At 43.6% G+C, this 14635-nt stretch overlaps 1 protein-coding gene across 1 annotated transcript in view; it reads left to right on the forward strand.

The window, feature by feature from the left end:
* Nucleotides 1-14635, forward strand: part of stau2 (staufen double-stranded RNA binding protein 2) — a 92598-nt gene that overhangs the window by 42666 nt on the left and 35297 nt on the right. The window contains exons 10-12 of the mRNA XM_075452077.1: nucleotides 2141-2269; nucleotides 3602-3659; nucleotides 10578-10933. Of these exons, the coding sequence (XP_075308192.1) occupies nucleotides 2141-2269; nucleotides 3602-3659; nucleotides 10578-10933 (543 nt within the window). The remainder of the gene's footprint in view (nucleotides 1-2140; nucleotides 2270-3601; nucleotides 3660-10577; nucleotides 10934-14635) is intronic.

The raw sequence follows: 14635 nt of genomic DNA on the forward strand, positions 1-14635 counted from the left end.
TGGATAATGCATGCAGTTTTATGGGGGGGTAAAAGTATGTCTGGCTGGTAAATCTGTTTACCTGCCTCTGGCACGAGCCAAAAAAGCGAGTGTGCTTTTCCTGCGGTTTCAGTTCAGTTCAGTTCAGTTCAGTTCAGTTTTCAGAGGACTGCTGAATAAAAGCTGTACCAGTGTTAAGTCTACACACAACTCAGCAATTGTAAATTGTATCTTCAGGCTCTTTGTTACTAGCAGCCTGTCACAAAGACGCAAAATGTGTTCCCATCTTTAAAAATTGCCAGAGATAACACAGTTTAAAAGACATAAAATAGTATTTTTGCACCAAAAATGTTCTCCCCAGGAGTTATTTGCTTAAAAAAAAAAAAGACTTGGCATGTCTCAGCATTGTGCAGAGTGTGTCCTTAAAAATCTGAGAAAACTGAACGAGTGGTGGACAAAATAAGTGGTATGTTTATGCAGCAGATGAACAGTGTCTGAAAGGGATGTCGTTAAGAGGACAGGCAAGGCCCTGAGAGATGCATCTGACCCTTCACTATTTTTCAGTGAAGCCTCGTCACGACTGGTCTCCATAGAAAGGTGACCGTCAAGAAGCCATTCTTAAAGAAGAAAAAACAGGGAGAAAAGGTTGAAATATGCCAAATGACACAAGAACGGGACTGAAAATCAGTACCAACGGATCTTATGGGGTGGTTGAATCCTCCCCAGAGCCCGGACACCAAAGTGATTGAAGCAGTGTGGGATCATCAAGAAGAAAAGGAGCAAAAGGCAGCCAGCATACAAAGAAGAACTTTGTAACGTCCTTCGAGAAGCCTGGAGAACGATCAATAAAGACTACTTAAAGTAATGACAAGAAAGCTTGTCTAAGAGGGTTCAGGCTGTGGTAGTCATGCCAAATATTAGCTTTTCGGGTTTGTACAATGTTTGTTTGCTACTTATATGTTGCATTTCCACTTCTGTTTCAATAAGTCACTGCACCTATTTCCTGTTTTCTTGGCAATTTTTGAATTAACACTATCCATCCATCCATTTTCTACCCGCTTAAACCAGCTGAGGGTGGCGGGGGCGCTGGAGCCTATCGCAGTTGTCATTGGACGAGAGGCGGGGTACTAAATTAACACGAGAGAACTGATATTTTTTGCTTCTCCGATGAGACCATTAGTTAACAAAGCTGGCATACATGGCCCATTTTTATTTAGGCACAAGGTTTCAACTGCTGTCTTTTATTTTTTTGGGACTTTCTCTGCGTCCATTCATCTTTCTCTGTCTGTCTCTCAGTCAAACTCTCCCTCTTTGTCTCTCCTTCCGTAATCCTCCTCTTTCATACGAAGAACAGAGCTTCTCTCAGCATCAGGCAGTAATTCAGCCTCAAACCTATTCTCCATGCCTCTTTGATACACACATTAGGGCCCTGCGAGTGTGTGTGTTCCTTTGTGCAGTCCACTCACTCTTCTAAAATTTCCACATTGTTTCCCTTGGTAGGCAGCAGGGCTGAAATGAGTCTCTGTTTTCGTGTCTTTTGTCCGAACACATCACCGGCGAGAGAGGAAAGCCCTCCACCTTGTGTCAAATGCCTTTCCAATCATCTTTTAATTCTTAATAGAAGAGCGATTGTTCGTTCACTGATTTGGTTGCTTATTGAGTCATTTACTCTCATTGTATGTTGTTACCTACTTTATGCATTCAGAACAGCACTTGAGCTTGTCGGGCCATGTTGAAAGAGTGCGCTGAGGCCTGGCTGTTCACAGGCCTTGGCTTCCAGAATGTTATTTGTACAGTGTAATTGTCTGTTTGCATAACACAACGACGTCTGATATGCGCTTGGAAATTTCTGCTTACATTCTGCGCAGACAGATTTAATGTTTTTACATTACTGAATAACAAACACTTCACTTGCATTCTTTAAGTAGATGCACGTTGCATGGCTGACTTGGCTCCCGGCCGCAAGCGAATCATAATGTCAAAGCCACGAAGAAGTCGTGAGAAAAGTAATGTTCTCACAAAAGCCACCAGCTGGTTGGTTTTCACCTGAGCAGCATGCAACTGTGCACCCGTAATACTCGGCTGTCGCACTTCTCTCATGTTTATTCGCTTTTTTTTGTGTGTGTTTCTGCGCACATACTTGCATTATGTGCTCATGCAGGTGAAGGTGAATAATGAGGTTGCCACGGGAACAGGACCCAACAAGAAGGTGGCCAAGCGGAACGCTGCTGAGGCGATGCTCCTACAGCTGGGATACAAGGCCTCAACAGTCCCTCAGAACCCCACAGAGGTACAGGTCACGCTTCTGCCTGCATCAGCTTTCATATTTCATATTTGTTTTTTATACAAACCTCTCACTCTGTTATGATTTGTGACTGTTTATTTATTTCACTGCATAAATAAGTGTAAGCACGAGTTGTTTCCTCGCTGTTGCTAAGTTTCAGACCGTCGTCGCTTTTCTGAGAAAATAACTTAAATCTTGAAACTCGCAGCTCATGATTACTGCTGTGGAGTCATCGTGGTCAAGCTTACTTTAAACATAGATCCGAACCTACTGGAGATCAGTGAAATTCACCCCAAGAGACGAAAAAGTTTCAAGAAAATTCTTCATTAAATGTCTGGAAACACATGTAAACAAACTAACATCCGAGGTCTCATCTGCTCAGCCTTGTGCAGACAAACCGACACTCGGTCGACTCCCAGATTCATCCCCAAGTCTCATTGTTATTGACCTGTTACGTAACTCCTCCAGCTGCCCTGAACCAAATGTGTTTTGCAAGCAGCCATCGATCACCATCATCTTTATTCACCTCATTGGTTTTTAAGCTCAAGAGAGCAGCACCAGATAGAGATGATGTTACATAACCAAGCCTTCTATTGAATGTCAACAGTTCCCTTGACAGCTCATTAGTTAGATGTGTGATGCTGCATATATATTATTCAGGCAACCAGACCACATCGCTTTATTTAACTTAAGCTACGAAAACCTCATCACAGTGCACACTCAGTGTTTCCCTTCGCTTTGATCGTCATCCCCAACAGTCAAGTTCTGATGATATAGAGTAATAATAAAAGGTAATGGTGATTATTGAGGCAAAATTGAGTTTGTAGCAGATAGTTAGATGGCCTGCTTGTCCTTGGATATCCCCGGGCTCCACAGCATTTCTAGGAGAGCTCGTCTCTTTTAAGATCATTCTATCTCCATCCTTCCTTCCTCCACTCTTTCTGTTCCCTGAGAGCTCACCGCATTCCCACTGTAGGATCTGTGCAAGTGTGTAAAGAGACTGTGAGGGGAATTTGTTTGCAGCCATGTTATCTCTTCAGCTGTCACACACGTTTCATGCGTTTGTGGCTGTGTGTGTAGGCAGATGCACATGCCACAGCAGAATTAATACGTTGAAAAGGATCTCTTTTGGTTACTAAACATTGACAACCCCCTCTAATTAAGTAGCTGGCCTAGAGAGACACTGGGCTCCTTAAGCATCTCCTCTTGTGAGCGCTCGTCTCTTTGTGGACCAAACAGTAGGAAGGAACTTGTCTGACATGCGTGAAGAAGCTGTCTGTTCAAGAATCGACATCTCTCTTACCTCCCCCTTCCCTCCTTCTCTCTTCATCATTACAGATGGACAACAAAGGCTGGAATGGACAAAAGGCGTCTTTTACCGAAGTGACAAGTAACAGTGAGTATCGGCACGTCTCCCTGTGTCTGTTGCCATTTCCTTCTCCTCCTCCTCTCTGGCTCTCCATCACTCCCTCCATTCCGCAGGTGGTTTTAGCCACCAAGATGGCCCGGCGTTTAATCTCTGTGACTGGTCAATGGGCTTCTGACTGTCAGCTTAATCGGCCGTGCGTCCTCGTGGGGAGCCTGCGAATTCAGGCTCATTCACACAGGCTTACAGGGCCAGCACACAGAGGCCCTCCGGGGAGTCCCCCCGCTGCCTTCCTGTGCAAAAAACCTAGCCTTTCACTCAGGATTAACACACAAGCACACGGGAGTGCAGATGCGCGCACACACATACCCTTGATCCTGCACAGAGACGCAAAGCACACAATGATGCAAAATGAGGATCTGTTTCAAAAAGGTTTTTCTGAGTGCGACTATAAAAAGTAATCTGTATCCAATAAGAGATAAAGCTACGACAAAGTAAACTCTGGTTCATCCAATAGCAACACAGCTGCAGTGAAATGTACAAACTATGAGACTTTACATGATACATTAAGTGGAGCAAGCATGTCATCAGTTTATTTTTGGGGTTCAGCTTGTCTTTTTTTTTTCGTGTTTGCACAAAAAAAAAATCTAAATAAAAAAAAAAAAGCAGCACGGATCGCTTGGACAGTGCCTTTCGACAAGCAAACTTATGCAGCGGTTCAAATTTTTAAGAAGGGAAGCCTTCACGCGTACGCCGGTTGTTGTACTTCTCAGCCTTCCTGGTAACTGCTGTGCTAGAATATTGGAAGAGAGGCTGAAGTCTGTAATCAGATAGAGGAGGAAAATGCTCCAGGCCATGGAACAGTGGACCATCTTTTAGCTGTCACAGATTGTCAAAGAGACCTGGTAGTTAGCGAATCAAGTCAACATGTCTTCTGTAGCGTTCCACCAGTGTATGAGTGGGATTCCCACAGTTTTGGGTTTTTTTGTGGGACTTGGTGGAGATGAGAATGTCAAAAAGTATCTTTGGGGGACTTTTCACAAGTGACCTTGGTACTTGATACAGATGTACACTCGTTTTGAGGAGGAACAGCCATCTCTGTGAAAGCCTCAGATCCAACCCAGGACTCGCCAGAGAGATACTTATTACACAACTGAGAAGCTAAAACAGGCATGAAAATACACAACAAGCTTGTTAAGGGAAAAAAAAATGTTCTCCCACTCGCACAAGCACAGAATAATTTCATGGTAAGATTTATGTTACAGTTTACATGACTGTGACGGTCTTAAGGGAACTGTAGTTCACAGAGAGGGGTAGGAGTCAAGCGACCGTTAGCAGAAGACGCAACTGTGGAGGAACAGCTGGTCTGTGTCAGCTCTATGTTGCTGTTGAGTTGGCCGTCGCGTCTGAAAGCAAAATAAAAAGACTGGAAAAAGCATTCTTTTACAACAGTCAGAGGCTATTTCAGGTCTCCACATTCTCTTTCTGATTTTAGTTGTTTTCTTGGTCTCTAAAGTCCTGGCAACGTTCATTTTCTCCACATGGTGCTGGAGATCAGCAAGTTCAGACTCATTACAGGTGAAACAAGTTGTGCAGAATATCTGGAGTCATGGCCAGAAAGCAGCGCACTGGCATGCGTTATAACATCTGAGTTTTAATTGTTGGGATGTCTCAAATTGATTTAAAAAAAAAAAAAGAAAAAAAAAAAAAAGAAAAGGCTGTAAGCAGTTTTCCCCCCAGATACCAGCTCAGTAAATGCCAGCAGCCTGAGCGGGAGCTGTTTTAGAGACAAATGAACAGTCTCTGAGATGTCGAGCTGCGGAGAAGAAAACAAGCAGATAACCTTATTAGATTCAAATGTGCTGTCGTCACTTTGGCTTAATGGAGGCCTTTGGCAGAGCTGCAGTGCTCTGACGCAGGGTATCCGGCCTCACTCTGGAGGGTAGAATGGATGGGATGTTTGAGCTCTCTCGCATTGAGCTGCAGACAAAAATTCGAAAAGGGTTCTTCCTCAGACTCGTTGCTGCTTCAGACACGATATATAGGGGATCCAGATGAGAGCACAACCTCTACCACTACTTCTACAGCGATCGTGTTCACGAGTTTGTCCCAGTTTTCTGAATGATGCATAGTCTAAATTGTGTTTAGAGGTAAATGATTGTTCGCTTGGGTGAAGTGTTTGGGTGGTTGTGGTTTCTATGGTAGCTCAAGCTCCAGGAATTGCCCAATACCTCCAGAGTAGAGCCTCTCGGGAAACAAGGTCTTCCTTATATGGTGACTATTCCTACTGTTGGCTTCGAGTGTTGCCTTGGTTTAGTGCCATTCCTCCTCGGTTTATCTCACACTCAGCATGAGGCTTAACTATCTGCTAATCAGCTCTTTAAAGTGCTCAAACCACACAACACTCACACGACGATAATGTCTGAATAATGTTTACTGCATAAACACCATTCATTCAAACAAATACAGCTGGTCTCAGTTTTCTGTGTGTGTGTGATAGCTGAATGGAAGATGTTTCTGATTTGGGCTTTGCTCTGATTGACTTATTTATTTATTTATTTATTCGTTTTTTAAGAAGTAGAAATAACTAACGCCCAATCTGGAAAAAAATGCGTGGATGATGGAAATATTCTGAGCCGATTATTTAATCGGGTGCTGACAGATCGCACACAGGAGCTGTTTACGACTACATTCTTTCTCCTTTATGCTGTCGATGACACTTTTCAAGCATAAATAAGACTTTTGAATGTGTAATGTTCCAGTCTAAGTTGATCTAGCGATGTAGAACAGATCATTTGTAAGAAGTGCTGTGAAATGACAACAACTTCCATTTGTGTGCGTTACACCTAAACAAGGCTCTTACTTTCAGGACTCATTGGCTTCAATTTTCCTGCAGGCTATAAGATGAAGGGCAGTTAAGGGCAGTTTGCTGCAGTGCTGGCTTTTTCTCCCTCTTAGTTATGCTTCGACAGACTACGTCCATTCGTAGTTTAGAATTAGTAGTTTAACTTCTTTTTTTTGTAAAACGCTCATGTGTATCCCTAATGCTTTGCTTTCTTTTCTGACTTTGCACCGTTCCCCTAACACAGTAATGTCTTCCTGTGCGTTGGATAAACAGTTCTATCCGATTCTCGTTTTGCGGAAGCCACTAAAGTCTGCTCTGATTATATTAAATGCTTCGAAATGGTCTGAGAACTTTCCACGATGCCGGCCAAAGTGAATCTAAACTTTTAAAGCCAGGTGTCGAGAAATATCCGGTACATTCCTGTTGTTATCGGTTCAGACGCATCGCTGCATTTAACCATATTATTAGTGCCCTTGTCTTTTTATACCTCTAAATCATCTGCTGCTGCTGTATGAGTGTGCATGCCCAGAAGTGGGTGGTCACATGATCATCAGGAATTCTTTTAACGTCTACATCTAAATGTACAAATTAGGAATGCCATGTATGTGGTGCTGCTAAAATGTGTATTGAATTGATATTGCAGTCTGCAGATTCATGGCAACAGACGCAACAAAACAAGACTAACTTTTAATAAGTGCGTGTGATTTATTTTTGTCTCCTGGATAATGTTATCATGATTATTATTGTTTTTGTTTCTTTTTGTTACATGGATGCACTCACTAATGTAGTTGTAATTAATTTAATGACCACACAGCCAAGCTGGTGGAATTTGTTTACAGTACAGATCTTTGTAATGTCATGTCAAAGCTGGACAAATGTTTGATTTTTGAGCAGTGGTCTTCTATAGCCGGGTTTTACTTCGGTTAGTTACTGTGGACAGACCAAATCCAACCCTCCTTTTATCGATTCAAGTCGTCCTTCAACTTTCATTCTTCTCTTTTATGTCATTTTCTTTTCCACTGCTTTCTCTCAGAGCTCGTCAGCCGTGCCAAAATGAATTCTCATTTGTTTAGCAGATATCTCTCTCTGCTTTATTTCTGGTTCATTGTTGCTGGAGAGACTTTGAGATACGTGTTTATGGTCACTTGTCATCAATTTGTGGCACAAACAACCAAAGCTCTTGCAAGACAAATTGGTCTCACAAAACAATTTTTAGGGTTGATTAACTCTGAAAACGTTTTTACAACAGTTTAAAACAGTGATAACGTTACAAATGGCCCACCCAACACACTCTTTGTGGAAGACCACAGTGACACTTCCAGGAATCCTGATTGGTCACCAAATATAAGGTGACTCTCACTGGTGTCGGCACCGCTCCAGACGACCTTTTTCCACTTCTTGCAGTGGCGCTCTTAACGCTTTAGCTACGCCTAGTTGTGAAATTCAGTCGCACTGTCCCCAAAAGTCCGGGGGCTCTGAAACTCCTTCCTAATCAGTATATTTGCTTCATTCATTTGTGCTGGAGTGCAACAGCAGTGTGCACACATCTTATAAAAGCGGAAAAACATCCTCAAACGTATCAAACAATCAACGCTCCTTGGATTGTGATTTTTGCTACTTTAATAGCTCTGGAATAAGGACATCCAAACTTAGCTTTACCCTTAGGTAACATGAACACTTTTCTTCTCTGCAGTACAGATTATTTCTGCATTCATTTTGTGCCAAACAAGGAAAAAGTAGGTAAATGTGTCCAGGCCTGTCCATTGATTCCTTTTTTTAAATTATTTTTCTTGCACTCGAAACACACACACACTGCAGTTGCCATCAGCCTTTTTTGCAAACTGTGTGTGTGTGTGTGTGTGTGTGTGTGTGTCCTTTGCCCCGTGTAAGCTGTGGAAGACATTGCTACAACAAACAGGGTGGCTTAGAGACAGGAAGGGAGCGTATAAAGAAAGCACAAGAAAAAGAAGTAAGAAGAGTGATTTTTCTCTCTTTTATTCCCATGGGTATTGCGGCAGGGCTTTTCACTTGAGTTGCCACATTTCATTTCCTGCTGTTCATATGTGTGTGTGCATGTGTGTCTGTGCATTGTGTGCATGTGTGAGCTATGTAAAGGTCTTGCTCCACTCTGGTGATTTATAGCGGCGGGCTCCGGCCCTATCTGTTTTCGATCAGTCTCATGCTTGGCTCTGGCTTCCCTCCAGCGCTCCCCTGGCCCACCGGACACCGAGTCTGGGCGGGACCCCTCCGCAACTGCCTGGAACCAGCACCACAAACACACTCTCCTTCCCTCTTTCATTCCCTTCTTCTCAGCCTCTGCTTCTCTCCCTTTCTCTTATTTCGCCCCTGCTTCATGTACACAATTTCCCAATCTCAACATCCCTCAGAAATACTCTGTCACTCTTGCTTGTTCACTCTCGCTGGCTCTCCCCCTTTGTCTCACTCAGGCTTTCTTGCCTCTCACGCTCAACATCTGACACCAGCTTCAAGTACTCTAACATGCAAACATGCTCACATGCACACCCAGGAACTCGAGCATGGATTACATCGCCTGCAACCCCCTTCGATATTCTTCGTCCACTGCTGATGTCATGTTGGCTAATGTTTGCCTTTTATTTTTATGGCGCTTTGTTCAGAAAGCGCAGGCCTGCAAGTTTTACTTGTGTAAATTCAAATTATAGTTGTCATTGCGATTGGGACGGGGGGGGGAGAGAAAGCCTCTTAGTTGTGTCATTGCTGGCAAGGAGCAGCTTGTGTAGTATGAGTAATAAACCCTGCATTTCATTGCTGTTTCCTTCAGCTTTTCTGTTCTCCTGGAAAGGAGCGCAAACCTCTTTGTTCATAATGGGAAATGCTGTCAGCAGGTTCCCAGAAACCATAGACTAGAGTAAGCTACAAGTGTGCAAACCTCTCTGTCTCTGTATGCGCGCGTCTGTGTGTGTGATGGCAAATGTTAAATGAAACAGGAAGTGGCCTGTCAGTCATGTGCTCACTCCAGCACTTTCTCCCAGCTGTTAGGCCATATGCACACACAAACAAGCCCTCAGACAAACACACAGACACACAGACAGCTGGCCTTCCGGTCTCCGGTGACCTTGGCTGGGCTCGGAGGCTCCGCATGGGTTTCGCATCCACTCATCCTCACATCCTCTTCCATCTTGACAGGCTCCCAGCTCATCCTTGTCTTTTATCCTTTCTTTCCCTTCAAATATCTGCTTCTTCTTCCCTTTTTGTCATGCCTCATTGCTTTCCTTTCAAATCGCAGCTGTGATGAATGTACTGAAGCCATCATTAAGTCCCTCAACCTGCCACAAATATTTCAGATCAGTAATGTCCAGAATAGCCAACATAAACAAAGAATTGTATCCAAATAGTCTGGATCTGGACATAGTCTTGGAGTGCTGTTGTGCTCAGCTGGACTGAGCCGTGTCCTGTGTGAAGTAAATCTAGTCAAACAATAACTGTACCTCCATTTATTGGATCCAAGTCGCTCTTGTAGCTTTTTTGAGCCACCAAAATATAACCAAGAACCTGCTTCCAGTTTCTGCTGGGTCTAGGGAATAGGATGCAGCTTAGTTGACACTGCTGGTTCCCATCAAAGATGAAGTCAGACGTTCTGTTGATACTGGTAGATGCTCCGTTTGTGTCTCTGTGTTTGTGTTTGGGAGTGAGAAACTAAGAGGCTGTGTGCGTTTCCCAGCAGTCACTTTGATAGCGTTAGATATGCCAAGCCACAAGAAACTCTCAACTGCGTTTGGGGATGGAATCCCGGTTTAGGAGCACACACACACACACACACTCCGTATACACACACCGATGAACACAGTTAGGCACACACATGCACAAGCACTTCTCGCTCTTGTCTTCAGGTGAGTGACCCCTCACTTAATAGTCAGAGCCATAATAAGCCCTTTCATTTTCTTCTTAATAACATATCTTTGTCCCCTTTGCTTATATATAAACCTCTCTGTGTTTCAACACTGTTTTTTCCATCTTACTCAACTCTTTTCACCTTTGTCCATTCATCCAATCATACAACCCTTGTTTTTTAGTCCGTAATCTCCTACAACCTTTCCCTGTGTCCTCTTCCTTGACTTCTCCAGCTCAGAAAGGTCTGCTCCACCTCAGCCCCGACGTCTATCAGGAGATGGAGGCCAGTAGAAAACAGAGTGGCAACGCACCAGGCCCCGGGGGCAGCAGTGGAGGATCCGTCAACTACATGACTTCCAAAGACATGGGGCCCTGCTCTGCCCCACTACCCCCAGGCCATCCTCCGTATTACAGCAGCTCTTCCTCTTCACCCAGCCCAACTGCTACCATGGCCAGGGAGCTGCTACTTAATGGTCAGTCACCCACAGCCGATTCGTCACTGCCCATGAAGGGAAAGAACGTGGCCTGTGGCGTCTCGGTGCAACCAGCACAGCAGCTGGACTACCTGGCTCGCATCCAGGGTTTCCAGGTAAGATGCTAAGCGGTGCTGCAACAAGGGTGTTTGTAGATCCACAAACACAAATTCATACACTAAATGTGCATTTTTGTATTGCACAACTCGAGTCAGAGTCCAGTCTGCCTTTTAAAAATCTGTCTATGCTCACTGAAGCCGTTTCTGGGATCTGAAAACAGTCCTGACATAGTCAAATACATCGTAGACGTATTACAAACATTAAGAAGCTCAGTCATGTAACGGACATGTTATGACAGAAGGAAAAGAGATGATTTTTGATTCTTCAGAGCTTAGTGTTGGCTCACCTATTTATATTGAGACACACACACACACACACACACACACACACACTGAAACTTTTAACCCCTTAAATTCTGCCTGTGGAGGGCTACCAGCTGTTTGCTACAAAAGATCTGTGTATAAGTAGGGACACTTGCAGCATATTGTTGGAAAGCTGCCATCATTGTGTTTTGATCCATGCAAAGCATTTCATAATTTAGGTACCCCAGAGAGTATAATCGATGCCAGCAACAATACTCAAAAACAGAATTATAACACCGTTGAGGCAAGTCACTTATAAACCCTCCTGGTAATACAATTATTTATATTTTCATGACAATTCTTTATTTTTTTAACTTTAATTTAATTTTTTGGTTGAGTAGGTTTCAGACAATCCGGTTTAGTCAAACTTTGTGCTTATTACAGAATGTATTTTTTTTATCGGAAACCAGGAGAGCTAGAAAACGTTCTGGTGGTACCTTGCTGCTTGTTTGGAATCACTTCAGGTCAGTCAGTGTTCCCAGAATGCTCTCCCAGGACAGATTGTGTTTACACTTTTAGTGAATGTAGATACATGTCCTGGAACACCTCCAAATGTGGCCTGACTTGAGGGAGCTGAGTGTGTCCTCAGTGTATCCTGAGTGCATACACTACTGAATTTCCTGCTGTCCACTTGAGATCACCCAGGGTGCATGTTGGCACCGGATGGTAACAGGCTCTTCAGAGTGGTCATTCTATCCCCTTGCCTTTCACTTCCATACTTTACTTCCACCTTTATCACTCTTCAGTTCAAATCGATTTTTTTTGGTTTAAAAGAAAATAACCTAAACAGATACAGACCCATCAGTGTAGTCAAAAGGTGATCGTTTGAACAGTCGGCAGTGATCATATTTACTTGAGATTAATTAAGTAATTTGGGGTTCTTTTGTCCTGTCTCAGTATACTCCCCCTCCGTGATGTGCATTATGCACGTTCTGCACACTGAGGACTGTGCTCGTGGGCGTATGGTTAGTGACTGCTCTGTTGTGACAGATCAGAATTTAACTAAAAAAGCAACGTGCCCATTTTCAAATTCATTTGACTTGTGGAATGTTGGCCTGGGATTCTAAATGGTCTTAGGTTTTTGGACACCTGCAAAAATAACAGCGTGACCGTACACAAGCATGGCCCTTCACACACAGGTACACACACACACACACACACACACACACACACACACACACACACACCTGCCCTCATTCAGCATCATCTTTGCTATTGCTGTGAATAAGAATGCGGTGATGGGTAACCAGTTTACCTGCATGAAAGGTAGGGGTCCTTAGGCAAGACCCCCTTACCCTACCAGAGTAAGTCGCTTTGGATAAAAGCGTCTACCAAAAAACGTAAACATAAACCTATGAAGAAGACAAACGCACGTTTCATGTGAGGTGGGGGGGTGCTCCTGCAGCACAGGTGGACTCGTGTGGAGAGGCTAGAGTTTAGAAGCTGCTCGATAACACACTATCAGTTTTCCTGTGTGGCCACGGTGGCTGCGGTGCCGGAACTTCACTTCCCAGGTGTTTTTGTCGGTACCACACGGATCGCACACGCGCACTCGCATCTCTGCATGGCTCACTCATTGTGTGCGTCCGAGTCCAGAGAGGCAGACGACCCCATGTCTGTCCTCATCTGTGCCGACCGATCTCCTCCACATACCACGGCACTGATACCAGCGCCTGCTCATTTTAGCTGCAGATGCTTTTTATCAGTTTGAGCGAAAACATTTGATCTTAACCTGCTGAGGGTTCCTTTGAAAGGCCTTTGTTATTGCTCTGAGCCTTCCTGTGTGTGTGTAACCTGAGAGAGCCCTGCTGCCTGGCCAAGCCCAAACACACTTGTACTGTACAAATGCGCTTACACACACACACACACACACACACACACACACACTCACACACTCACAGCAGGATCTGTTTAGTGGACTCGGATGAGTTGGGCAAAACTTGTCTCTAAAGTTAAAGTCCGTGTTGTTTCTTAACTTTATTACCTATAACCCATTTTGCATAGTTCCAGCTCTGATTTTTGTCTGTGCGTGCTCACACGCTTTTCTCTGTGTAAACACGCAAACAAGCATCCGTGCGCTTACATATTCATGTGTGCTTGTGTGTTTTGTTAAGTGAAGAATTCAGGCTGTAATTGAGACATGCAGACAATGTGTGTTTCATTGAGGGGATGTTTCATATCATGTGGGTTTGTAATGAGAACCTTTAGTTGCTTACACAGACACGTTAGGCAGACTTTTTAAGGCTTATGTATTCTAAAGTATTCTTGCAGGCCAAGTCACCACAGATTTAAAATGTTTTGCCAGAAACTGCTTAATATCCCCCTGTCATGTAAAGTTTTTCTTTGTGTTGAGGTGGCTCTCTTTCAAACGCACTCGTCAATAAACAAGCGCACTAATCTGCTCAAAGATTGTTCTTTAAGAAATCTGATCATAATCTCATGTTCTGATTAGTAACCTTGTTATCGTAATCTTGTTATATTGTTCAAGTGTGCGGATCACAGTTCCACCCAACACTGGATTTAAAAAAAAAACGTAAGCGAGCACCGAGGGCATTCTCATAGTGCCTGTTTCATCATCCAGCCCAAGAGACAAAGGCTCGCGCCTACCTGCTAAGCCCTCCTTTTGATTGGATTGGAAAACAGCCTCTAGTGAAAGCTTGGACTGGATAAGCAACAGTGTGTTGTACTCATGCCAGCTTGGAGCAAGGATGTTGGCACCAGTTCCAGTGTGTTTGTATGTGTGTGTGTCTGTATTTGCTATTAATTTGGCTGGCTTGTTGTTGGCACGGCGGGTATGTGAGCTGGAAATAGGGCAGAAACAAAAAAATAAAAAAAACGAGGTAATAGGCAACACATGGAACAACGAAAAAGTCCTGGGTAAGAGTCACATAACAGATTCTCTCCCGTTTGTGTTGTTCTTTTACCTTTCTCTTTTCTCACTGCGATATGTCAACATTCTGTAATTAGCGTTTCCTTTCATCTTACATTCATCTCAAATTTATCGTCTGTGATTATATTCCTCACTCTTTTGTAAACGTTGACAGTTTTCATTCCTGCATTGCAGTCACCAGCTACCCGTTTACTCTGCCATCACATTGCTGTAATAGTCCCCGCAGACTGCCATCGCTTCGCATTATTAACTGCTGCCTCGGTTAGAAATGAGCAGGAAATCTCTACATGGAATATCAGTGATTGATGGAATGGTTTAAAGTTTCCCATCTCCAAAGTGAGCATTTGTACACATCTGTACTGCGAAAACTACTTATGCTGACTTGATTTATTCTGTCTCATTCCCTTGTACCTATTTGTATTAGCTTCATGTTGAAAATCCAGTGAGAATCTTGAATGACTGAACAGCTTTTTTCTGTTTGGAACTTTGTGATTTAAAATCAAATG

This window comes from Odontesthes bonariensis, chromosome 20 (assembly GCF_027942865.1).
Source record: "Odontesthes bonariensis isolate fOdoBon6 chromosome 20, fOdoBon6.hap1, whole genome shotgun sequence".
NCBI lineage: Eukaryota > Metazoa > Chordata > Actinopteri > Atheriniformes > Atherinopsidae > Odontesthes > Odontesthes bonariensis.